Source organism: Mobula hypostoma, chromosome 10, assembly GCF_963921235.1.
Source record: "Mobula hypostoma chromosome 10, sMobHyp1.1, whole genome shotgun sequence".
NCBI classification, from domain to species: Eukaryota; Metazoa; Chordata; class Chondrichthyes; order Myliobatiformes; family Myliobatidae; genus Mobula; species Mobula hypostoma.
Genome location: NC_086106.1, coordinates 97,904,055 through 97,931,862, shown reverse-complemented (window position 1 = coordinate 97,931,862; position 27,808 = coordinate 97,904,055). Strand labels below are relative to the sequence as shown.

The 27,808-nt window shown below is 38.8% G+C and overlaps 1 protein-coding gene across 4 annotated transcripts in view; it reads right to left on the bottom strand.

Annotated features, from left to right (window-relative positions):
- Window positions 1-27,808, bottom strand: part of smarca1 (SWI/SNF related, matrix associated, actin dependent regulator of chromatin, subfamily a, member 1) — a 101,772-nt gene that overhangs the window by 12,060 nt on the left and 61,904 nt on the right. For all 4 annotated transcript variants that reach the window (XM_063060932.1, XM_063060934.1, XM_063060933.1 and 1 more), the window contains 10 exons: window positions 24,438-24,570; window positions 21,793-21,941; window positions 20,879-20,995; window positions 14,635-14,745; window positions 11,093-11,206; window positions 9,995-10,117; window positions 8,873-9,005; window positions 7,516-7,634; window positions 6,832-7,044; window positions 133-243 (listed from right to left, as the gene is read on the bottom strand). In XM_063060932.1, the coding sequence (XP_062917002.1) occupies window positions 133-243; window positions 6,832-7,044; window positions 7,516-7,634; window positions 8,873-9,005; window positions 9,995-10,117; window positions 11,093-11,206; window positions 14,635-14,745; window positions 20,879-20,995; window positions 21,793-21,941; window positions 24,438-24,570 (1,323 nt within the window). The remainder of the gene's footprint in view (window positions 1-132; window positions 244-6,831; window positions 7,045-7,515; window positions 7,635-8,872; window positions 9,006-9,994; window positions 10,118-11,092; window positions 11,207-14,634; window positions 14,746-20,878; window positions 20,996-21,792; window positions 21,942-24,437; window positions 24,571-27,808) is intronic.

Sequence of the window (27,808 nt, the reverse complement as noted above, 5' to 3'; positions counted from 1 at the left end):
TTTTAGCAAGCACGAGGTGCCCTATTGTGGCTTCTGCGTGTGAAAGCAGCTGCTGGCTAGAACTACACCTGCTTGTCAAAGCTTCTAAAATCCCTCATCTAGTTTCTCCCAAAAAAACAGAACTTTGAATACCATTCCTATCTTAGGTCCTCGCCGTTTCTTTTCAGCGCGCTCCTTTTCTTCAAGTTCTGAGTTTTCTTTCTCTATCAGTGATATCAATGTATTGCATCGCCTCTGGAGTTCCTGATTTAAAAATAAAATGCAGAAACAAAAGTTTAGTCAACAATGCCAAAAGGAGGATAGGAAGACCCCAAATGTGCAAAGCCAGTGCCATTCCTACACTTCATATTTAGCTGTAGTAGCCTAAATCCTAGAGCAAATTACTCTCTCTAAGAATAGTACTCCAGTACTTGTCTTTACAAGTCAACTTCTGCTGGCCAGAAGCAGCTGCTTATTTATATATATATATGTGAGCAGTGGATTGATTCTGGCACGAAACAGGAACACCATATTTACACACCGGGAGAGAAAGGTTTGCACTCAGAAATAGAACATAGAACATAGAATAGTACAGCACAGTACAGGCCCTTCGGCCCACAATATTGTGCCGACCCTCAAACCCTGCCTCCCATATAAGCCCCCACCTTAGATTCCTCCATATACCTGTCCAGTAGTCTCTTAAACTTCACGAATGTATCTGCCTCCACCACTGACTCAGGCAGTGCATTCCACGCACCAACCACTCTCTGAGTAAAACAACTTCCTCTAATATCCCCCTTGAACTTCCCACCCCTTACCTTAAAGCCATGTCCTCCTGTATTGAGCAGTGGTGCCCTAGGGAAGAGGCGCTGGCTATCCACTTATTCCTCTTATTATCTTGTACACCTCTATCATGTCTCCTCTCATCCTCCTCCTCTCCAAAGAGTAAAACTCTAGCTCCCTTAATCTCTGATCATAATGCATACTTTCTAAACCAGGCAGCATCCTGGTAAATCTCCGCTGTACCCTTTCCAATGCTTCCACATCCTTCCTATAGTGAGGTGACCAGAACTGAACACAATACTCCAAGTGTGGCTTAACCAGAGTTTTATAGAGCTGCATCATTACATCACGACTCTTAAACTCTATCCCTCGTCTTATGAAAGCTAACACCCCATAAGCTTTCTTAACTACCCTATCCACCTGTGAGGCAACTTTCAGGGACCTGTGGACATGTATCCCGAGATCCCTCTGCTCCTCCACACTACCAAGTATCCTGCCATTTACTTTGTACTCTGCCTTGGAGTTTGTCCTTCCAAAGTGTACCACCTCACACTTCTCCGGGTTGAACTCCATCTGCCACTTCTCAGCCCACTCCTGCATCCTATCATTGTCTCTCTGCAATCTTTGACAATCCCCTACACTATCTACATTACCATCAACCTTTGTGTCATCTGCAAACTTGCCAACCCACCCTTCTACCCCTACATCCAGGTCGTTAATAAAAATCACGAAAAGTAGAGGTCCCAGAACAGATTCTTGTGGGACACCACTAGTCACAATCCTCCAATCTGAATGTACTCCCTCCACCACCACCCTCTGCCTTCTGCAGGAAAGCCAATTCTGAATCCACCTGGCCAAACTTCCCTGGATCCTATGCCTTCTAACTTTCTGAATAAGCCTACCATGTGGAATCTTGTCAAATGCCTTACTAAAATCCATATAGATCACATCCACTGCACTACCCTCATCTATATGCCTGGTCACCTCCTCAAAGAACTCTATCAGGCTTGTTAGACACGATCTGCCCTTCACAAAGCCATGCTGACTGTCCCTGATCAGACCATGATTCTCTAAATGTCTATAGATCCTATCTCTAAGAATCTTTTCCAACAGCTTTCCCACCACAGACGAAAGGCTCACTGGTCTATAATTACCCAGACTATCCCTACTACCTTTTTTGAACAAGGGAACAATATTCGCCTCCCTCCAATCCTCCAGTACCATTCCCGTGGACAACGAGGACATAAAGATCCTAGCCAGAGGCTCAACAATCTCTTCTCTCGCCTCGTGGAGCAGCCTGGGGAATATTCTGTCAGGCCCCGGGAACTTATCTGTCCTAATGTATTTTAACAACTCCAACATCTCCTCTCCCTTAATATCAACATGCTCCAGAACATCAACCTCACTCATATTGTCCTCACCGTCATCAAGTTCCCTCTCATTGGTGATTACCGAAGAGAAGTATTCATTGAGGACCTCGCTCACTTCCACAGCGTCCAGGCACATCTTCCCGCGTTTATCTCTAATCGGTCCTACCTTCACTTCTGTCATCCTTTTGTTCTTCACATAATTGAAGAATGCCTTGGGGTTTTCCTTTACCCTACTCGCCAAGGCCTTCTCATGCCCCCTTCTTGCTCCTCAGCCCCTTCTTAAGCTCCTTTCTTGCTTCCCTATATTCCTCAATAGACCCATCTGATCCTTGCTTCCTAAACCTCATGTATGCTGCCTTCTTCCTCCTGACTAGATTTTCCACCTCACTTGTCACCCATGGTTCCTTCACCTTACCATTCTTTATCTTCCTCACTGGGACAAATTTATCCCTTACATCCCGCAAGAGATCTCTAAACATCGACCACATGTCCATAGTACATTTCCCTGCAAAAACATCATCCCCATTCACATCCGCAAGTTCTAGCCTTATAGCCTCATAATTTGCCTTTCCTCAATTAAAAATTTTCCTGTCCTCTTTGATTCTATCCTTTTCCATGATAATTATAAAGGCCAGGGAGCGGTGGTCACTGTCCCCCAGATGCTCACCCACTGAGTGATCTGTGACCTGACCCGGTTCATTACCTAGTACTAGATCTAGTATAGCATTCCCCCGGTCAGCCTGTCCACATACTGTGACAGGAATCCATCCTGGACACACTTAACAAATTCTGCCCCATCTAAACCCTTGGAACTAATCAGGTGCCAATCAATATTAGGGAAGTTAAAGTCACCCATGATAACAACCCTGTTATGTTTGCACCTTTCCAAAATCTGCCTCCAATCTGCTCCTCTGTATCTCTGCTGCTACCAGGGGGCCTATAGAATACCCCCAGTAGAGTAACTGCTCCCTTCCTGTTCCTGACTTCCACCCATATTGACTCAAAAGAGGATCCTGCTACATTACCCACCCTTTCTGTAGCTGTAATAGTATCCCTGACCAGTAATGCCACCCCTCCTCCCCTTTTTCCGCCCTCTCTATCCTTTTTAAAGCACTGAAATCCAGGAATATTGAGAATCCATTCCTGCCCTGGTGCCAGCCAAGTCTCTGTAATGGCCACTACATCATAATTCCATGTATGTATCCAAATATTGCAAAGTATTTTGCTTAAGGTAATTTACTTTGTGGACAGGAGCGACCACATCCCAAAGTGTTGCATTCACTGCCTCACCTACTAGTATTAAGTGTCTGGAATAAAATTTATTTGAGCAGATCCCTTTGAATTGATCAAAGAACAGAATCATTAAGTGAAACCCAAGTTGTGTAAATCGGAAACATTTCACACCTGTCAGTCTTAATAATCCAAAGTGTTAAATACATTTAGTATGAATTTGTAACGTATTATGTTTCCAGACTACTTTGTTAAAATAAGCCCTAGACCCATTAATCGTGAAAATTAATAGGGGGAAATAACTGCACATAGAAATGCAAAACAATTTACCTTAAAAAGGCCAATTATGCATCCAAACATTAATGAAGGACTCATCCTTTACTCCCAACATTGAATTCTCTCACCGCCACATCAAACCTAAAATCCATTTCTTCCTGCAGGCACCCACCCCTTCTATGATCCCTGGTACCTGACATCATTCCCATACATGCTGGTGAGGACCCCCAATCCCAACTTTTGGAAGCTACTGCTACTCTGCCCCACAAATACCATAGCCTTGGCAACCAATCAGTCTTGATGCTCAGAAAAATAACCAGATCCTAAACACCATGACCTGCCAGCATCCAACTAACTGGCTTCAGATGTAACTCCTGCTGCAATACTCCTGCAGAGACAGAAAGAGAGGGAGAGTGGGAAATACAGGAGAGAGAAGATACGTAGGAGGGAATAAGTGAGGAGTGGAAAGAGGAAATGACAGAGGTTGGTAGGAAAGGATTGTTCATCGGGGGAGCGGGGAAATGAGAGGGAATGTGAGAAAAAGCAGGTGTGAGGGAAGGCAAAGAGAAGAGCAAGGGGAGGGAGCAAGTTCAGCAACATCAGACATCCATAATTGTCTCCTTCTGTTCAAAGCCATGACAATGTTTCAGAATCAGAATCAGAATCTGGTTTAATATTACTGGCATATGCTGTGAAGTTTGTTGTTATGCAGCAGCAGTACATTGCAATACATAATATTTTATTATTAATTACAGTAAGTATATATATTTAACAAGTTAAATTAAATAATAGTGCAAAAAGAGAAGAAAAAAAAGTAATGAGGTTTATAGGTTCAATGTCCATTCAGAAATCTGATGGCAGAGGGGAGGAAGCTTTATCATTGAGTGTGTGTCTTCAGGCTCCTGTACGTCCTCCTTGATGGTAGCAATGAGAAGAGGGAATGCCCTGGATGATGGAGGTGCTTAATGATGGATGCCACCTTTTTGAGGTATCACTCCTTGAAGATGTCCTGGATGTTGGGGAGGCTAGTGCACATGATGGAGCTGACTGAATTTACAACTTTCTGCAGCTTATTTCAATCCTGTGTAGTGCCCCCTCCCCCAGACAGCAATGCATACCAGACTGTAATGCAGCTAGTTAGAATGCTGTCCATGGTACATCTGTAGAAATTTGCCAGTGTTCTTGGTTACACACCAAATCTTCTTAAACTCAATGAAGTATAGCTGCTGTTGAGCCTTCTTTGTAACTACATCGATATGTTGGGCCCAGGATAGATCCTCAGAAATGCTGACACTCAGGAACTTGAAATTATTCACCCTTTCCATTTCTTATCCTTCGATAAGGACTGGTGTACGTTCCCTCATCTTACCCTTCTTGAAGTCCACAATCAATTCTTTGGTCTTAATGACGTTGAGTGCAAGATTGTTGCTGCGACACCACTCAACCAGCTGATCTATCTCACTCCTGTACGCCTTCTCATCACCATCTGAAATACTGCCAACAACAGTTGTGATGTCAGGAAGTTTATAGATGGCACTTCAGCCACACAGTCATGGGTTTTGGGAGACTAAGGCAGTGGGATACACACAATTCCTTGAGGTGCACCAGTGTTGATTATCAGTGAGGTGAAGATAATATTTCCAATCCGCACAGACTGTGGTCTTACGGTGAGGAAGTCGAGGATCCAGTTGCAGAGGACCAGGTTTTGGAAATTTTTGATCAGAATTATAGGAATGATTGCATTTAACGCTGAGCTGTAGTCAATAAACAAAAGCCTTACGTAAGTATTAATATTGTCCAGGTGATCCAAGGCTGCGTGAAGAGCCAATGAGATCACATTTGCTTTAGACCTATTATGGCGATAGGCAAATTGCAGTGGGTGCAGGTCTTTGCTTAAACAGGAGTTGATTTTAGCCATAACCAATCTCTCAAAAAAACACTTCATCACCATAGATGTGAGTGTTACTAGACATTAGTCATTAAGACAGCTCACCTTGTTCTTCTTGGGCACTACTATGATTGTTGTCTCGATATAGTTTGTGTCTCTATCTACTCAGCCACTGGTCTATGTAGCATGGCCTTGATCCTCTCTGAACAGCACCTCTCTTTCATTATTCTTCACCCCCTCCAATCCTTCTCAACCTTGATCTGCCATCATCCATCTCTTCTCCCTTTTCTTCTTCTCTATCCTCCTCTCCTTTTTTTTTATAGCCCACTTCCTCTCCTCCTTTTCCTCTCTCATTATTCCCTTTTCTCTCCCACTCTAAAAAGCAAAGAATTTTCCTTCAAAAATACTAGGAACTGATTATGTGTTTAATGGAATTAAAAGTATGTATTAACATGATTTTATTTTTAATAGATAGTTTAAAATCTTTTGACAGCTATAGTTAAAATAAATTACACGTAAATAGATTTTGCTAAATATTAAGCTTTTGTTTAATATTATTGAGCGGATTGAAGCTGTGTTTCTAGTTGAAGGAGTTGTGTAAAGTTGTAGATAGTCTATAGTTCTTAGGAAACCATAGCAACTTCCTCTTCTGTACCATCAGGATCACCATGAACAGTTACCAACATAATTCATTAATTAGATATGAACTAATAATTCTCCCCCAAAATAACTTAGAAGGCAGATTCTTCATTAGACTTCAGTGAAGTATATATGTTCTTGATAAAGGGGCACTTCCCATTTTCTAGATTGACTATCAATATCAATCACTGACCATCAGTCATTCACGGGATACCTGTCAGCAATGACAAAGGTTTGCAGTTAATGATGTCCTCCAACAGTGAGAAACATATCCAATTCCGAAGAGATATTTATTAGGATTCCATGCAGACTGAGGCTCCAGCCTCAGAGCAAGCTCCCTAATACACAAAAGTAGCACTTGGAACATTTCCAATACCAGGAACAAGAAGCACAATCTTGAGTCTAAAACCAGTTTTTCAGCCAGGGCATCATTATATCTAAAAACATAATGATAACAGGTAATTGACCCAAAACATTAACTCCGTTTCTCTTTCTCGGCTCCATATGCATGTACTTCCAGCACTCTCTTTTATTTTTGTTTATACCTAACCCACTGCATTGCTATGATTACATATGGGCCACTTAAGAGAGTTATGTTGAGTTTTAAACATAGTTTATATCAATTTAAAAATCTTTTGAATATCTTGTAATGAAAAGGTTTCATACCATTGCAGTCCTGGACTTGATAAACCAGTCAAATCTAAACTGTGGTGCATTGCGCACACACTGCCGCAACTCCTCATACACATTTTCTTTATCAAAGCCCATCTTGTGCAGCATGCAGATCAGAAAGCGGTCTTCCTCCTCTGTGTAATTCTTTCCTTTGTTAGTTCCATACTGAATACGCAGCTGATGGAATGGAGCTTTATACCTTGCCATCTAGAACAGGGCAAAAGGGGACACAAGTTTGTACAACACACCCAGATGCAAACATGTGCCACAGCAGAAACTCTCATTTTTCAAGTAATATTGAAATTTAGATTGCATTATGAGAAGTATGTGAACACCTCAATAGTATTTCTAAATCAGCATTCAGCCTTTAGAAAAAGATGCCAAATGAAGGCTGAAATGTTGAATTGTTTGCTTCAACAATGGTTCATAGCATCATTGAAAAGGAGATCAAGAATCCAATGGCTTTCTTCTGCGGAGGTCCTCATTGTTAACCTCATCTTGTTACACAGCAACATACTAGAATGTTAATCTCCATTATGAACTCTAATTCTTGCTACAGCTTCACACTCACAAACTTCTAACTGAGATATTATCACCATAAGTGTGAATTATTCAATTGTTCTGTATTTCATATTCCTAACTATATGCACGTATTTGGAGATACTGAACTAAAATCACCTTTGCATCTAAGGCCTTCTTTATGCTAATCCGTCGTTGAATCCTTGATTCTCCACGCTCAATTTGGGCCATAATCTTCTCAATATCCTGCAGTTCATTACAACGTTCCCAGAAAACAGCTGAAATAAATAAATCAATGCTGAACCATAGCTTTGAAACAACCTGCAGTAAACAGGCATATGTAATATCACAGTAATTATCACTGCTCCCATTACAGGTCTACAATCCCTAATCTGAAATCCTTGGGGCCAATTGCATTTCGGAATTCAGAATTTTTTGGATTTCAGAACCCCCCCCCTCCCTCCCCCAATACCAAAAAACATGTATGCTCAAGTCCCTTATTTAACCTGTCTCAGTGCGGTGGACTTTAGGACCCAGCAGCGCACCAAACCTACGCACATCCTCCCGTATACTTTAAATCATCTCTAGATTACTTATAATACCTAATACAATGTAAATGCCATGTAAATAATTGTTATACTGTATTGTTTATGGAAAAGTGACAAGAAGAAATTTTATTTCCAACAAAAACATTCAATAAAACATAAAAATATACAGCTTCAAACGAACCGAATCAAACACATGGTAAATGACTTATTGGAAAAAATGTAGAAAGTCACTGTCACTATAAAACTTAAGAAACTTGTCTTTCTGTTTATTTAAACCATATACAGTGGTAGCTCCGACACTATTTTCTTCAGTAAGACGCCACACAGACAAGCTTCTGCAATAACTCCACTTTCTGCGTTACTGATAGAGAAGATTCCTTCTCTTTTTCTCATTGTTACCCATAGGGGTATCTGCAGCTCTTTTTGACATTTTCACAGTGAAATTAAACACAAAGTCAACAGTGAACACAAAATATCAGCGAACAGCAAATGCACGTGTAAGCAGTAATGCAGAGCCACAACTGACATCTGTCACACCTGAGTGAGGCAGCTGTTGGCGAAAAAAAACTTTGGTTTTTGGAGCTTTTTGGATTTCAGAATTTCGGATAAAGGAATGTGCACCTGTACTAACATTTCCAACTGAAAAAGTAGCATATGTGGTATTTTTTAAAGATAGTATGGTTACTCTAAAACTACTTCTCATTTGCTATTTCTATTCAGGAGGGGGGTGGCAGGAAGACTTCTGCTACCCTGGTGACTAAGATTCCACAACAGTTAAGGGGTTTATTTTGGAAAAAAAAATCATTTTAAATTGGAAGAAAATGAAGATCAATGAGTGGAGGCAAATACAAATATTTATGGAAGATTGTTTAGAAGATTTTATTCTGATCTAGCTTTGATGAGGATTTAAGATCCATAACCAGAATTTAAAATACACTGATTCTTTAATACACAGGGAAAGGATTTACCTGAATATTCAATGACCTCTTCAGGGGTCTTTCCCTCAACCTCACGAGCAATATTATCGATGTCATCCCGGCCATATTTCTCATTGGCTTTGATGAATTGATTGAAGTCCCGTTTGTTCCAAGTTGTGAAGCCCTAAGTAATATGTTAGGGTCAATTTGAGTAATGCAATTAACTCTTAAATCCAGACAGCAAATTCATTGTTAAAAACAACTAATAAATAATCACTAAATGCAGCAGTTTTACTAGAAATTATAGACAGGAAAATTAAGGTAATTTATCATGACTACAAGATATCATTAAATATGGACATTTATGGTTTCCATCAACTTCAGTTAAATATTAATAAGCCTGAATCAATCTTATTGACACTACAAATAGATTACTTTCTAAAAATATATTTAAAACCCGAAACAATTGCAGTGATGGAAATCCAAGCAAATGCATTACCAATATGGTTTGTAATTACACACTGCATTCTGATGGCAATCTGGAAACTATATTCATCAGATGAATGAATGGTGATACCCAATGTAGGCATCTTGGAGGATTTGCATCCAAGATGCACTTAAAGAAACAAGAGCAATCCTCTGTTTAAGTCCACACAAGATAACAATATAAAACACCTTTAAAGCTGCTGCATTCTCATCTGAGGGAGATACTCAATCCTTGGCACAGACAATGCATTTGGGTCAAACATCACTGAAGGAATTTCCAACTGAAATTGAGCAATTTAATATTTTTGACATTTTTACTTTTTTTATGCTTTTAATGTTATTAGTGGTATTGGTTACCTCCCTAAGATTCTGGAAATCTCTGTCTGAAAGGATAGATTTGGCAAAAAAAAAATCACATTTACAAAGTATCCAGTTGTGTCTTAACTTTGTGCCTGATCACTGCAAGCTAGTTCTTTCTTGATCTCATACCATGCCATAAATTCCAATCATAGATACACAAACTAGAAAACCCAATTAACTTGCTTATACAAGTAATCAGTTTTTGTGACAATTTTATAGTGATATTGTAATACACAAGGTAAACAAGATTTAAGATATTCCAGTAACAATGATGAAAGGATCAATACTATCATACACCTAAAAATTGAAGTAAACTTTGGTGCAAACCTGTGTTAGGAGCCTTTCTTTTTCTTCAATTTCCTTCTGATTCAGAGGGAGTGCATCATCGATCTTCCGCTGTTCTTCCTTCTGTACTTGTGCTGCATTATGCAAGTCAGGATTTCTAGGGACCTACAATCATATCATTAAGTCACACTTCAAGTTGTATTCAGAGAAATTCAGCCCTACTCCAAAGCAAGTTTGTTCTAAATTACAGGAAAATCTGCTTAAGCCAGGCTGATACATTTCCCAGAAGAGAAAACATTCAAGAGTTACAAAGCAAAAATACTATTGATCACTGCAAAACAGCCTTAATGGCCCCAGTACTATTCTAGTTTTTCGATCCAGCTTTTCTTTGGCTATCTGGTTCTTTGCAATTCTCCCAATTAAAAAAAAGTCACATTCTACTGATAATCCAAACAGTAACAGATTGAACAGATGAGTAAGTAAACCTTCCAGCTGAATGAATTGCACTTCATCATAGAGGTTGCTGGTTTACAATATATTATTTTTAAAAGACCACATTTTGAGCTTCGAGCACTAATATTTGTAATATACATAAAACTAAGAAAAAAATACAGGGAACAAGGCTCCATCTTTGAAACACGAGGACATCTGCTATGCTAAAATGTTTTCCAGTTCCTCTTAATATCTAAAGCAAGCTGAATAGGAGCCACCTGCATTAATTTAACCAAGGACCATTATTCATACATTAGTCTTCATGAGGAAGTTCAACAGACAATATTCCATGCAGGACAAATGAGGTCACAAAATCATGCACTTGCCCCACACAAATGCATGTTTCCTTTAAAATGGAAGATGCAGTCAAACTTTTGATAGCTATAAGAGTATCTCTCAAGTGAACTTGAATGCTTCTTCATGATTTGCTTCCCCAATTTAAGATTCCTACATAGATATAAAGGAATTTTTAGAGGGGAAAAAGGTTTGCTTTGTGCAGTGCTGCTAAGGCTGATTATACTACAGTATAACTAACATTTCCAGAGGCACTGCAAAAAATGTCACCATGCCCATTAATTATGCATTCAATAGCACCTTTCAACATGCTTTGGCCTGAGTCCATAATAACAGACATTTGCACTGCAATACCTTGTAACCTATGCTTTTCCTGTAGGAAAGGATTTCTTTCTCCAATAGTTCAAATAGACGTGGTGGAAAAAACTGGAAATCTTGAATACTTGGCTGCTTTGGAGGTCGAGGTGCCTATAATAATAAATGATTACAGTCAAACAAAAACTTACTGCATAAGAGACTGGAGCTTTGATTTTCTCAAAAAACTTTTCTTTCATATTTGTTTCTCATACCTCTGCTCCTTCTGAAATACTTCTAGTTCTTGCTCAAAGGTTAATCCTTACATTTTTAAATTACAGTAAAGCAACCAACTAAATTAGATCACAGTTCTAATCATTAAATATTTAATACATCAAAAGAGTCATCTACATTTTTAATGCAATTGGATGTATTCTTCCTAGCAGCACTGTCCAAATCTCGGTGGCATGTTATAAATCAAGATCTTCCCTGGATCACTTTGTGTTTGCATGAAGCAGCAATGGAAAACAAGCTGGATAACAAACTATATTTACATAATACAGTGCAATGAAAAATAATACTTTTACCAAAAGAAAAAAGGGGATGGAGAAATGGGCAAATTTAAATAAGCAACTACATAGGAAGAAAAGATACATCATAAGAAGGTGAACTGGTTTAAAAGAACAAGAGGGAGCAGATTTCTTGACTGGGACAGGGAACAAACTCTCATTTTCAGGACACGACACTTTCTTTCAACATCCATTCCTTAGAAGGACTTGTATATCATCAGGGAGGTGTGATTTGGTGTGATTGGTCAATGTGTGCAGCCAGAAAGTAGAGGTGGTAATTGACCCCAGGATACTTCCCTTAGGACAATAGTAAGCTTTAAAATGTCTGGCAATGTTGCATTTCTTGAGTGTTGGAGTTATGAAAATATGTCAAAGTATTATGAAATTCATCTCATGATTGACATACAACTGTAAGTTGAAGGAGTACGTACCATCTGTTAATTAAAAAGTCTGGTTATTAAGAGAGACCATGATGGGCACAGGAGTGCACTCAATGCTAGCATATTGTAATGCCCAGGATGCCACTGTCACTTTACTGAAATCAAGATGATGAAATAATTCGTACACGTGTACAGTGCCTCAAACGGGAAGTAAAAGGCTTATATTTATCAAAGCAAGTTTATGTTACTATATACTATCAAGAGATTCATTTTCTGTAGGCATTTACAGGGAAATAAAGAAATACAATAGAATTTATGAAAGAATATACATAAACAAAGTTTGAAAAACAATCAATGAGCAAAAGAGGACAAACTGCAAATAAAAAAAGGAAAAAGTACTGAGAACATGAGTTGCATGGTCCTTGACAGTGGGTCTGTAGATTTTGAAATCAGTTCAGAGTTATGCTGAGTGTAGATATACAAGCTAATTCAGGAGCCTGATGATTGCAGGGTAATAACTGTTCTTGAACCTGGTGGTGTGGAACCCAAGTCTCCTGTACCTTCTGCCTGATGGTAGCAGCGAGAAGAGAGCATGGCCTGGATGGTGGGGTCTTTGATGAAGAATGCTGCTTTCTTGTGGCAGCGCTCCATGTGAACGTACTCAAAGAAGCAGTAAATTGAGAAAAACGGCAGCAGTCACTTGGAATGATCCTGGAGGAAGGAAGATGAGCGTTGACATGACCAGCACTCATAGACCAGTCCAGGCATGACAGTAGAGCTGAAGGTTCTGCAAAAAATGTCATATACCCCTCTGATGACAGCATTGAAAACCTTAACCCTATCAATGTATTGCTCATGAGACAAAGTTCAGAAAGGAAGCAGCATCCCTGAAGACTAGGACTAGGAAGCAGCATCACTAGGACTAGGGTCCTTTAATCAGATAAGCATCTGACAATGAGGTCCCTGACCTTCCCCACATACTCAACTTCAGTCATACTTATGCCTCAAGTAATGGAATGTTGTCAGAGTGGCCAAGGGGACACTGACTTGGTAGCAAGATATTAAAAAAAATCACTCCTTCTTAAGTCTAAGAATACTCCAGAAGAAAGTTGAGCAGCTGGCAGTGAGCCTGAAATTGTCCCTGTGCCTGTCTCTTTAAATATAATGAACATAAGAACCTGTTTCTAGTTTGAATGACACTTCTTTCCAATACACACTATGTGGAACTTTGACCTCCAGTTTATGTCAATATAGGCAGAAAGGCTCTATACGAATAATGTCATTGCAAAGCACATGGGAAAACATCAGGTGTGCTAAAGTGAAGTGCCCAGTTCAATTTTGTGATTGGCATAACTTTACCCTGAAATAATTGCTCATTTGATTTGCCCAACGTAAAATTGAACATGGACTATGTGGCTTTAAAAAAAATAGCGCTATACAATACAGTTTCTAGATCTATATGTGGCTTCAGGCATCAAGCCTACATTAAGGAATGATCAAAGGAAATATTGAGGAATAATTTAAACTTTATTGTGCAAAATAGTCAGTTTTGAAACAGTCACTTGTTACTGTAGCTAACACAACCAATTTGTTTTTCTAGTGCAATCAATGGGTACTTTAATTCAAGTAAAAATCCCAGCATTTCACAGCAGGAGTTGAGCAAAATAAGCTCTGAGATATCACTTCAGTAAAATTAAAAGGATATTATAGGACAACTATTTTATGAGACTCGAGAACATCAAGGATCAGGAAAACATAAGAAATAAAAAGACTAGAGAGCAGAATATAGGAATAAACACAATCATTAAACCAATAGTGCAGTCAAACCTAATAATGCAAGAAAGGATTTGAAAGAAGCGAGGCATAGCATGTAAAGATTTTGATGAATAATTCCAAAGAATAAGATTGTAGTAACTGGATTGTTTTACTAATATTTTGCTCCAGTACCAGCCACAATCTATTTGAAAACAGCAAGAGCTGTATAATGTCAAAACATACCATACAGGTGTTGAACTCCATTTCCAAATAAAATGACACTGATTTTAATGGAACTACATTTAGGAAGCAGATGGACATGCCACACAAAGGTCATTTGCACACATGACTGAGGTAAATTTCTTAGTTTTATTTTTGTCTAAATTTCCAAGCCCTGTCTGGAAACACATGAGGATAAAATTTTTCTTCTCATGTGTCAAATATGCAACACACTTGACTTTCTGCATATCCACTTCCAAAATTCAGTTCCATTAAATAAATGGAAATTAATTTCAGTAGCAGGCATGAAAAGCATCAGCTTTAGTGTCCTGAGAAATATTTCAAACTGCCATCTAGTGACACAAAGAAAGATATTCCTGTGTGCTTCATCTAACAGAAGCACAAACATAGTTTTTACAAAAGAGGACAAGTTTTTTATAATGCTTGGAATGCAGATGTAAATACGGCTTATCATTGGCAATTTATGATAGATGAATATTCTTCCTGGAAATGCCGGGGTCATCCATATCCAGAGCTACATTATAAATGTTTTATTTCATTTTTGGATTATTTAGTGATTTAAATCATTTCCCAAAATTTGCTCAGCTGAAGTAATTTTGAATGAGAGTAGACCCCCTTAAACAAACCTTTGCAAACACTGTTTTATATTCTGCTTTACCTTTGGGGCTCTCGGCTCACTGACACGTAAAGCCTCCCGGAAATATGCATCCACTGCATAATTGGCTTTTCGTTCTCGTTTGGGTGGTTCGATCCACTCTGTCAACCCAATCTGTTTATCACAAAAGTAAGCTTTCAATCATGTTGTGCATTTAAAAGGAACACATAATCATCAAATCACATATGCTGGATAATGCATCTGCAAGGATAATATAACATTATACAGATTTTCATTCCAATTGTATTACTTGTTTGCCAGGTGCCCAACATAATGAGCAATTTTTAATTTCAGTTTAAACTGACCACTAAATCTGAGCAGTAGCAGAATACTTTAAGTATTTCCAGATTCAGGCATTGCTTGAATTTAATTGACACCAATTAGTGGTAAAATCTAACAATGCTGGAGACACTCAGCATGAGACACTCAGCAGGTAGCAACTGTGCAGAGAGAAACAAAATTAATATTTCAGGGCAGAAATACAGTTCCACTAGCAATTCAGTTTGGGTGGAACTGCTGAACCTCCTTTCCTTCCTCAAAATCAGAACTGTGGATGTTTACTGCTGATAGCACAATGCTCAATTTCATTTGTAAGTCCTTAGAAAATAAGTAGGCCATGCTTGCATGCAGCAAGACCTGCACATCATTCAGGGAAAGGCTGATAAGTGCCACTGATACACAAGTCAGGTAATGAGCATCTCTCATAAGATATTGGATAACCATCTACAATTGACATTCAGTAGCATTACTATTAATAAATTCCCCAACATATGAGGAGACATTGAACAGACGCTCATCATACACACTGTGGTTGAACCAGTGGATCGTATGATTTTTTTTCTGCAGTAAATAATTCTCCTGTCACTCAAAGCCATATCCAAAAGTTAAAAAAAAAATCAGGTGTGTATAAGAATATTCTCCACCAGTCTGTTTTAGTGCAACTCAAATAATACTCAACAATACAGTCTAAGGAAGGAATAAGCTATTTGATTGACACTTCATCCCCTCCCAGTCTTCACCCTCAACAAATTCTCCTTCAGCTCCTCCTACTTACTCCAAACTCAAGGGGTAGCCATGGGCTATGCCTGCCTTTTCGTTGACTATGTGGAACCATCCGTGTTCCACGATTTCTGGTAATGCTCCCCAGCTCTTTCTGCTCTACATTGTTGACTGCTTTGGTGTTACTTCATGCCCCCATGCTTAGCTCATTAATTTTACCAACTTTGCCTCCAACTTCCACCCTTCTCTTAAATTCACTTGGTCCATTTTTGATACCCCTCTCCCTTTTCTTGATCTCTCTGTCTATATCTCTGGAGACAAACTACCTATGGGCACCTTTTATAAACATACCAATTCCATGACAATCTTGACTATACCTGTTCCTACCCTGTCTCCTACAAGGATGCTATTCCCTTTTCCCAGTTCTTTTGTTTCCGCTGCATCTGTTCCCAGGATAAGGTTTCCTTTCCAGGACATCAGCGATGTCCTCCTTCTTTACTGTACATGGTTTCCCTTCCTCCACTGTTGATGCTACCCCCACCCGCAACTCCACCATTTCCCAAACATCCACGCTCACCCCATCTTCCCGCTGCCTTTACAGGGATAGAGTTCCTCTTGTCCTCACCTACCTCGCCATGAGTTTCCACATCCAACACATGATTCTCTACACCAGGCTTCACCTATCACCATCTAGCTTGTTCTCCTCCCTTCCACCACCTTTTTATTCTGGCATCTTCCTCCTTCCTTTCCAGTCTTGAAGAAGATTCCCAGCTTGAAATGTCAACTGTTCAATCATTTCCATAGATGCTGCCCGACCTGCTGAGATCCTGCAGCATTTTGTTTGTGTTACTCTGGATTTGTAATATCTGCATAATCTCTTGTGTTTAGCATAAACATTCATCCACTCAACAATACAGGGCTTCATTCTGTACCCTTTACCTACCTTGGCTACTCTAATAGCATCTCCCAAACCTGTCACCTCTGCCACTTCAAAGGAAGAAAAGTGTACTATATTCATCATCTACAGGTTTCCCACCAAGTCACAAAAAATCTTGACTAGGAAATAAATCTCTATTCTATATTTGGCATTCAGAGTAAATCTTTAAACACTTTACCTAACAAAATTTCATTGACAGGAAAACGTCCAGAATGTGATTCCTTACCAGATTCTTAAGAATAATTGAAGATGGACCATTACTGGCTGATAAATCACTAACCACATTGTTTTTTTTCTGGGCAGATTTTACATCAAAAGAGAAGAATAAGCAATAATCAAACTGAAGTGCCAGTCTAAGGGCAGCTCTCAACTCAACTCTTGACTACAAGGAGGTTGCAGCCTCTCAACCATGGCAGTCATTAAAAAGCATGAAATACAGTACTAAACAAAGTAAAGATTCAACTTGAGGCAATGTACTAAGGTAAGCAGAGAAAAAGCACTTAAAAATACTATTAAAGCATGTGCCAAGTACTTTAGTTCCCCATAATCTAAAACTAAACAAAGTTAAATAGAAATAATGAATGCTATGTTGCAAAACCTATGCCATTAGCTAAAATTTTCATATTTCTTCCAATCCTAGTAAATTATGTAAAGATGAGTAAATGATGCTGTTTACTGTGGGTTTTATAATTCCTTGTTTTCTAACAAAAGAACTGCACTGTAAGAATGCACAGCTGCCTACTGGCACATGACATTTTAAAATCCCTTTACCTAACATCATAAGAGTCATTATCCTGTCTATTAAATATTAATTCTTCCACTAAAACTAAAGGGAAACATTGAGTATCTAAATATTTACACAAGTATCCATCCCACAATAGCAGTTTAAGGCTATGAGTAAGAGTCCCACTCTAGAAGTTGAGTTTGCATCACTTGGGGTTGGGAGCCAAATGGAAGCTATTAGCAGAGGGACTGCGTTTTTGGATGGAGTCCTTAGTACATAACAGCACTGGGGAATGAAATGTGGTACCAGAGAAGGACAGAGGAAGGGACCGAGCAAGTGGGAGTGGGAAAACAAACTAGTGTTAATAAGAGCAAGAAAGTACTGAAACAGCAGCAAGCGTAAGAAACAACAGCCAAACAACAACAGAACATCAAAGTGGGAGGCAGCAAAAGGAATAATGTGAACGGGAAAACAAACAAGTGTGGGAATAGGACCAAAGTAAGGCCAGGATTTATGAAAACTGTGAAGGAATTCCCAGAAACTGTGATGCAAATTTCAAATGCAAATTGGTAAGGTTGACACAGATTAATTGGGCAGAAATAGAAGGCAATTATAAATGGGACTCAGAATGCTGAGGGGCTTGATAAATGCATCATGGTGTTGACTGGGAAAACTGAAATTTCCGGAGCCCACTTTGGGGTCAAGTTTATTGACGCTCTTATTCAATTTTTAATGTTTGTAATAACTTCGAATGACAATCTTTTGGCATTGACCAAAAAGATTGAGCAACATAGTTTTGTACAGTTTCCCAGTTAACAAGTGATATGTTTGAAAAATAATATTGAGGAATTGATCTTGGTCATTAACATCTGCTGCAAATATAAGCAAATAAAGTATCACAGGATTAATTGAACTTTAGTCTACTTGATTTTGGCGACTGACACACAGACCTGACCCAATTGAAAACTCAGTGGAAGAAGTGCCAGCAAAATGCCACTTCACCTGGAAAACTTTGGGTCACTGGTTGATGGAAACAGAAGTAGTAATAAAGCAGACATTGCATCTTCCATTGTTGCATAGGAAAATACATTGAGAAGGGGAGTGATGGGTGAAGATGAAAAAGCAAACCAGAGTCACCAAAGGAATGGTCCCTTTGAAATGCCGAGAAGGGACAGGAGGGGAAAATGTATGTGGGAGCATCCCACTGAAGACAACAGAAATTAGAGTTCAATCCAAGGAATGTGAAAGCCAATGGGGTAAAAAGTGAGTCAGTGGAATTTCACACCTCCAATTGAGTGAACTGCATCTAGTGCTCATAATACTGTTTTCTCAAAATTGGAGAGGTCTGATATAGAGTGGTTGAGCACCTTGCTGAAAAACTTCATTTTGACCGCAAGGACAATGGTGAGGTTCCAGTTGCCTGCCACTTTAATTCTCCATCCTATTCTGACCTCTATGTCATTTGCTGCCTACGCTGTTGGACGATCCCCAATACAAATTTGAGGAACAATACCTCATTGTCTGAGTTGGTAATTTTGCAGCCTTTTGACTATTAACCTGAAATTAACAATTTCAGGTAATAACACTTTCTTTACACTACAGGTGTGGCTGTACTTTTCTGCATCAATTTATTTTTGCCTCCAACTGCATATTTTCAAAATAATTGTCAATTTGATAACTTAGTCTACAACAAGATCAGTATACTACGCTTCTCTTCACTGGAACCTAAATTATATATGTTTTCTCATTTTTCAGAAGAGGCTCTGATCTGAAATGTTGACTCTTATCTCTCGCCGGGTTACTGGTTGACATGCTGAGTGTTTCCAGCATCTTCTGTGTTTGTTCAGGAATTCCAGCATTTTATAGTTTCTTGTTCCTCTTGAAATAGCTGGCAGCACCTTTTTTTTGTAGCCCATTAATGAAATGGGCATCGACAAATGTGACAAATTAGAACAGGTCATGTTTCTGAAAATGTTCATGGTAAATGCAGATAAAGTACTCCTGTTCAAATACCACATCATTAATTTCCCAGATACCAAACTCTATGGGACTCTTGCAGCTATTAATTTATCTCTGCTATAACTAAAGACAGAAATAATGTTAACAACAGGAATTCTGCAGATGCTGGAAATTCAAGCAACACACATAAAAGTTGCTGGTGAACGCAGCAGGCCAGGCAGCATCTCTAGGAAGAGGTGCAGTCGACGTTTCAGGCTGAGACCCTTTGTCAGGACTCACCTGACGAAGGGTCTCGGCCTGAAACGTCGACTGCACCTCTTCCTAGAGATGCTGCCTGGCCTGCTGCGTTCACCAGCAACTTTTATGTGTGTTACAGAGATAATGTTGTCTGTTGGGCTTTGTGTCCAGAAGAGAGTAAATTTTAACTATCTTAGGATGGCAGAACAAGCTATGAAAGCAACACCATGGACAAAATGTGTTCTGGTGGAGCAAAAATAGGATTGTTCAGTTAAGCGGATATTCCTCACAATATTTTTGGGTAATGGTGATTAAAAATCTAAGTCATGTCCTCAGTAGGATTCCTGCTACACATCCCTGCTGTACATCAGAAACCCACAGGTGCTAGACACTTCTGCAGGGAATCCAGTGTACAGTGAAGCAGGGCAGGAGCAAGGTTTAAATTTTAAAATGGGACCCAAAATCCAGATTAGAGACCTATCCATTTGATAGCTACGAGAGGCTGATGGAATAAAGAGTAGAGGCAGGGAGAAAAAGCAAGAAAGTGTGACTAACTAATTAACTCTACCAAGAAGGAAGCACATTGAAAATGCCTAATAACTCCTTTCTATGTGAATTATATTAAAAGATACACAAAAATAGCTCAACTGGTCTCAGTGCAGTCACTAACTGGTTTGAGGCTAAAGCACAGACTTCTTATTGCTTAATTTTGTGTGAATAATTTGGTTCTTGATGGAAACAAGTTTCATTTGCTGGTATAAAAAGTAAAAACTAGGCAACCTTTTGGAACACATCTCCACATATTGTGCTGTTAGAGAGCCGAGTCTTTTCTGAGAGTTCCAATGTCCCACCTCTTTCCTTAAGAAGGCATTTTCGTTTAAGACAAATAGTAGAATTCCCCACATCTTGATCAATATGTATCCTTCTACCAATATCAACAAAATAGATTGGTCTTTGTTGCAAAGCTGTTTGTGAAAATTTGTGGCCGCTTCATTCCCACGTTACAACATTAACCACATTTCAAAGATCCTTTATTGGCTAGGAAAGGTTATACATAATGCAATTTCTTCTTTGTATTTTAATCTATAAACTGTCACTTCACGTATATACAGTCACTTTGGAATAATGTACGAATGACAATACACTGTTTCCTTAGAGAGGCTGTAGAATATCTACCGCAGAAAGTGATTTTAGATTGGTGCTCATGGGAGAAGTTTTACACCACTTTTAGCAATGCTCTAACGGTGTCTTAAATTGAACCCAATTAAAATGTTTTATTCTGCAGAATTGATACCATGGAAATAAAACTTACGAATTCAACACATTGTCAAATGGAATAAAATTGCAAACCCACTGAGAACTAAATTCAAAACTAATAAACACAACCTTACCTTCTGTTTTCCCCTATAATCTTCTCCTTCAAAACTATACAAACTTTCAGTTTCCATTGTAAATGATCGAAGAGAACTCTCACCAAGATTTTGCAAACGTTCTTTCAGTTCAGCTGTCTACAACAAAAAAAATTCACTTAACAAAATAGTTCAATGGTATAAAAGGATGGATTCAGAGAAAAGATAACAACGACCACGAAAAGGATAAGGAACAATGGAAATATGTAATGCCCAAAACTAAACTATGTTTCCCTTGATAGCCCAGCTAATTAGATCAACTCTGCCATATTAGTGAAGAAGGTCTCAGAATTTGATTCCTGACTTATGTTAATTGGGGTGTCAGTAGGGCTTGACTATTAACTTCAGTACTCTTGCATTACGAAATGGGAAAAGACTAGTCAGGGTTTCTGAATATTTATCATCCAACCAATAATATACATAGACGATGTTAAAATCAAGCTAGGAAATGGCATTGTCCATCTCTAGTCAGGAAACATGCCCAAGTTGTCTATGTGTCATTTCTCAGCAGCTTTGTGAGGGAAAAATCTCAATTTCCAACCATTAATATCCCTTTTCATTATGACAACATTCATCTAGTCAAAAAAATGTTACTCTTATTGAGTTGTACAGCACAGAAATAGGCACTTCAGTCACCATATCTATGGTAGCATCAGATACCTATCCTGGTCCAGATCAAGCACTCTGCCATAGTCTTTAATGCCATGGTATTTCAAGACCTCCACCATCCCCTCAGGCAGTTAAGGTTCAGGTTTCAAGAACTGCCTGTGTGGGAAAGGCCTTCCTTGAATCATTTCAAAATCTCTTACTCTTTATCTTAAAGCTTTGGTCCCTGACTTACTAACTGATCATACATAAAAGAGCAGAAACACAAACTCATGAAAGTTTACATGTACCTTCTTTTCTCCTCTCTCTAGTATAGTGTCAATGTCCTCATCAGTTAACTCGCTGTCTTTGGTGGCAAACACATGGGTCGCACCGTGACGAATCATCTGCAACATTTCATCCTTGCCGAGTTTGTTTGTCTGTTGGTCAATTAGTCTCCCTAATAAAGCAATGCAATGCCAAAAGCTGAAAATGATACATAGAAACAGACAATGCCTTCTCTACAAAATCAGTTCTTGTGCCGATTTGATATTAATCAAATAATAATCATCTGAAATGAATAAATAAAAGCAGAACAAAAAACAGTTGACTGCTGATGTCCTCTGCAATGCAGCCATTAACTAATCCGAATGTAACAGAATGTGGCTAACTTTCTGAACTCAATTGTCACCAATTAGCACATGTCTATTTTATTCTTCCTTCTTCCTGCCAGTGCTATGTTTATTTTACCTGATTGTAGAGATATTGATTAGGATCTGGTTTCATGGGCAGAAATACCCCTAAGCTACGACAGCCCAAACAGCCATACCGTATTAGAATTAACATTGAATGCTGATCCAGCTCTCACAGGATGCAGCAACATATCATTCCGGATTCTCACTGGAGAGCAATTGGCAGGAATATTCTGATTTTCATCCTCTGCTTTACCTTAGCTTAAGGCTGGAAGTAATGAGGAGTGGAACGGAGAAATACCATCCCTGACTATCAGGACTAGAATAACTCATTTAGTACAGGCTAGCTACAGCAGATTTCGAAAATCTCCATCAAATCCCCCAAAGTCCAGGTTTTCTTTTCTATCCAGGTACCAGTGATGTCTCAATCCTGCAATCTGTTTCCATGTGTACAGACTATTAATATTTATCAGCAGTTCTGATACTCAACCTGGGAGAACACCATGATATACTTTTCTTCAATTCAAAGAGCAAGCATTCACCATGTCTATTTTCTAACTATCAGAGTCAAATCTTGTTTCTGTGCTGTTAAATTACATTCAATTATGCCAACAAGCTTGATAAAATAACTATTATTCAATAAGTTTTAAAAGTCACTGTGACTATCAAATACAAGATCATCCAACCTTTGTGACATCATCAAAGTAGTCAAACACGACTGCACCCATTTTGATGCAATTAAACATGGCTATATATATATATACACACACATACATATAAAAAGAGTAATACGGGCAGAACTCAATGGGTTAAACAGCATCTGTGGTCCAATTTTTCCACTGTGTAGTGTATGTTTTTATTTTACTCTACATTCCAGTATCTACAGTCTCTTTAGTCCTGGCCGTGTTTAGTATTAACTTCTGAACTAGTTCCCCATAAAAAATGACAACGGTTGTCAAAGGGACATCTGAATGATCATTTATTACAAAAAATCAACAAAAGTGAGACTTGGGTTTAAATCTGTTGTTCTGTGGACTACTATTCAGAATGCTTTTTAGGAGACCCATCTCTCTGTATTCCCTGATCACCCATGCTCAAAATGCCTTCCTCCTTTGTTCACTGGCAAAGAGAACTTTCTGAATTATACGTTTGTATGTTAACATTTTTGAATTGCTTCCACTTTAATGTTTTTAATTATTTATGTGTTTTGAGGGGATGTAATTATTGTTAAATTTTTAATGATTTAAACATTTAAAATCAATTAGCTATTTTTAAGGAAAAAACAGCAAAGCCCACTCCAGTTTTGGCAGCTATCAAAGTCTATATCAGGGTTGTTTCAGGGATGAGGTCTAGTCGCAACTCCAGATGAGGCTACTATGTATCAGAACATAAGTCCAGCAAGACTGGTCCAAGCAAAGGGACCTGACCAGCAAGATCTGACCCCTTCTTTCTAAGCAGCTCCTGATGGGAACTGCATAGACCCTGTTGCAGTGGATGGTTCTTCATGGAAACTGACAGTCATCATTAATTCAACCTTAAGGAATTTCATGGATGTTTGGAGGAGTTTTGAATGGGTATTAGGACCATACAGAGTGCACGTCTGACTCACCATAAGAGGGCAAAAGAATATTTCTCGGCATATGCTTTTTGATTGCAGAATAATGGGAATCTAATATTTTGATGTTGGTGGGTCGATGAAATTTTTCCAAAGCAAGTTGAAATATGTGCATTCTGGTCTCCACATTATAGGAAAAATGTGGAGATTGAAGAGGGTACTGAAGAAGTTCACTGATACGGTACTGGATTGAAGGATTTAGGCTTTATAAAGGAAGGCTGGACAAACTTGGGTTGTTCTCCCTACAGCGTCAGAGGTTGAGGGGAGACCTGATCGAGGTTTTTTAAATTATGACAGGATTAGATATTGTAGACAATCAGAATCTTTTCTTCAGAGTAGAACTGTCAATCACCACATCAATGTTTTTAAGTTTAGAGCAGGTAAGTTTAAAGATGGCATGAGAGGCAGAATTTTTTTTTAAAAAGGGAAGCGCTAGGTCCCTGGAATAGGTTAAAGGGATAATAGTGGAAACAGGCTGTTGATGGAGTTTAAGAAGCTTTTAGATTGACAAATGATTATGAAAGAAATAGATGAAATATGGATTATATAAAGAAATAATACATTTAGTACAAATTATTATCGAGACCTGCATATCATCATGGGCAGGTGTATTGTTCTATGTTCTACATTTTCAGATATGCATTCATACCTTGCTGTATAACAATAGAATCAAGTCGCAACTTCATCTCAGCCCTTTCCACAATCCGTTCCTCTACTGTGTTATCAGTGATAAGCCGAAATACCCGAACTGTCTTTTTCTGGCCAATACGATGAGCACGATCCTTTTAAAACAGAATTGTTATTTTTTTTAAATCCTGTGCATATATATTAAATATATTATAAAACCTTTGCTCAATCTCTGAAACTGGTATGCTTTACAAAAATAAACACAAAGGTCATATAAAATCATCTTAAAACTAACTTCTTAATAATATAGACAAGCACATTTCAAATTGTCCACGTGGGTTAAAGCAAAATGATTTGTAGCTAGGTATGTCAGATGGTTCCAAATTCAAATTGTAATCAAAACCATTGGCTAGAATAACATTGAGGATACCACAAACAGCCTGAGCCCTTTCAAACAATGGCAATTTTTTCCTAGGAGATATCTATTTATTGCAGTGCAGCAATTCTTTATCAGATTCAGTGCGTATTGATTAGATCAGGATCTGGAAGGTTGGGTAGTCTGTTGACTATAAAGACCTTCACCATACAGAGATCTTCTGGAAATAAATAATACTCAAGGCTTAATATGTCGAAAAAGACAATATTTTAGGCCAAGAAGAAAATAAAGGAGGAAGGAAACACCCTTAAACAATAACAGTTAACAATGTAATTTTGGTTTCAATTTCAAAGGTCAACATAAATTTATTATCAAAGTATTTATGCACAACCCTGAGATTCATTTTCTTGCAGGCATACACAGTAAATCCAAGAACCACAATACAATCAATAAAAGATCTCACCCAACAGGACGGACAAACAACCAATGCACAAAAGACAACAAACTGCAAATACAAAAGACAAATAAATAAATACTAAATATCAAGAACATGAGACGAAGAGTCCATAGGTTGTGGGAACAGTTCAATGATGGGGCAAGTAAAGTTAAATGAGGTTATCCCCTCTGATTCAAGAGCCTGATAGTTGAAGGGTAATAACGGTTCCTAAACCTGGTGGTATGGGTCTTGAGGCTCCTGTACTTTCTTCCTAATAATAGCAGTAGGAAGAGAGTATGACCTGGATGGTGGGGGTTGTTGATGATGAATGCTGCATTCCTGTGACAGCGCTCCGTAGATGTGTGCTCAACAGTGGGAAGGCCTTTACCCATAATGAACTGGGCCAAAACCAGGATTTTCTGTTCAAGGGCATTGGTATTTCCATACCAAATCATGATGCAACCAAGTAAATACACACTCCACCACACATCTATATATGTTTGTCAATGTTTTAGATGTCACGCCAAGTCTTCACAAACTTCTAAGTAGAGGCGCTGCCATACTTTCTTCATAATGGCATTTATGTGCTGAACCCAGGATAGATCCTCTGAAATCATAACATCGAGAAATTTTAAGTTGTTGATCCTCTCTACCTCTGATCCACCGATGAGAACTGGCTCATGGACCTCTGGTTTCCTCCTCTTGAAGTCAATAACCAGCTCCTTGGTCATGTTGACAATGAGTGAGAGGTGGTTGTGGCATCACTCAGCCAAATTTTCAGTTTCACTCCCACATGCTGATTCGTCACCTCCTTTGATTCAGCAATGTCATCAGCAAACATAATATATGGCATTAGAACTGTGCTTAGCCTTACATTTGCAAGTACAAAGTGAACAGAGCAGGGGGCTAATCACAGAGCCTTGTGGTGCACCTGTGCTGATAGAGATTGTGGAGGAAATGTTGTTGCAAATCTGAATTGACTGCGGTCTGCAAGTGAGGAAGTCAAGTATCCAATTGCATTAAGGAGAGCAACACACATCAAAGTTGCTGGTGAACGCAGCAGGCCAGGCAGCATCTGTAGGAAGAGGTGCAGTGGACGTTTCAGGCCGAGACCCTTTGTCAGGACTAACTGAAGGAAGAGTGAGTAAGGGATTTGAAAGTGGGAGGGGGAGGGATAGAGCCAAGAGCTGGACAGGTGATAGGCAAAAGGGGATACGAGAGGATCATGGGACAGGAGGTCCGGGAAGAAAGACGGGGGGGGGGGGAACCTCCTGTCCCATCATCCTCTCGTATCCCCTTTTGCCTATCACCTGTCCAGCTCTTGGCTCTATCCCTCCCCCTCCTGTCTTCTCCTATCATTTTGGATCTCCCCCTCCCCCTCCAACTTTCAAATCCCTTACTCACTTCCTTCAGTTAGTCCTGACGAAGGGTCTTGGCCTGAAACGTCGACTGCACCTCTTCCTACAGATGCTGCTTGGCCTGCTGCGTTCACCAGCAACTTTGATGTGTGTTGCTTGAATATCCAGCAACTGCAGAATTCCTGTTGTTTGCATTAAGGAGATATTGAGTCCAAACTCCTGAAACTTATGTTTTGAGGGGGTTATAGTACAGAGTGCCAAACAGTAGTTGATGAAGAACATTGTGATGTATGTAGCTTCACTATCCAGATGATCAAGGGTTGAGTGAAGAGCCAATGAGCTGACATCTGGTGTGGACCTGTTATGCCTGTAGGCAAATTGGAGTGGATCCAATTTGCTTCTTAGGCAGGAGTTGATATGTTTCATCACCAACCTTTCAAAACACTTCATCACAGTGGATGTAAGTGCTGCTGGATGATAGTAAGATTCTCAGAAATTATTTCATTCATGAATCCAATTTTTTTGTGATTAACAGCATCGTTATGACAATATGACTATTAGTCCAACTTCATCATGTAGTGCTTTATATAACAAAAACAGCAGTCATTATGTGAGGAATTAACATTAACATTCCAAGGTCCAGAAAATTTTTCAGCACATTGATTAGGCTGGAAATCTCTTTGGAAAAAAGTTAAATTCCTAATAAAATTTCTTACAAAGGTTTCTCAGTAGAAATATGAACCCATCCTATCCCTTTCAATTGCTAGCAGTTTGCCATTTACAGTATTTCCAGTTGGTGTCTTAATCTCAGGTTTGCATTAATTGCCTCGAGTTTAATGAGGAGCTGATTAAAGAACAAAAAGAAAACAAGCACAAAGAATGAAAAGAGGAAGAAAGATAAAAAGAAAACACAAGAAAGAAAGGAATTTATTATGATATTTCATTACATCTCTCAAACACATGCCCTAAACTAAGCAAATAATATCTTTAAAATGCAGTGGTTCTATCAATTCTTAATACTGTCACAAAAGGGCAAAGCTACTTTTATAATCATCCAATATTTATTGGCCCAGTAATGCATATTTATCCAGTTATTAGGCTTATTGTTGTATGTGACACCTTGCTAACTTTCACACGTTGAGGTGTCACATACAACAATAAGTTTAATGATGATATAAACATGTAATAATACTGGAGCAGTAAATATTGATGGGACACAGCAA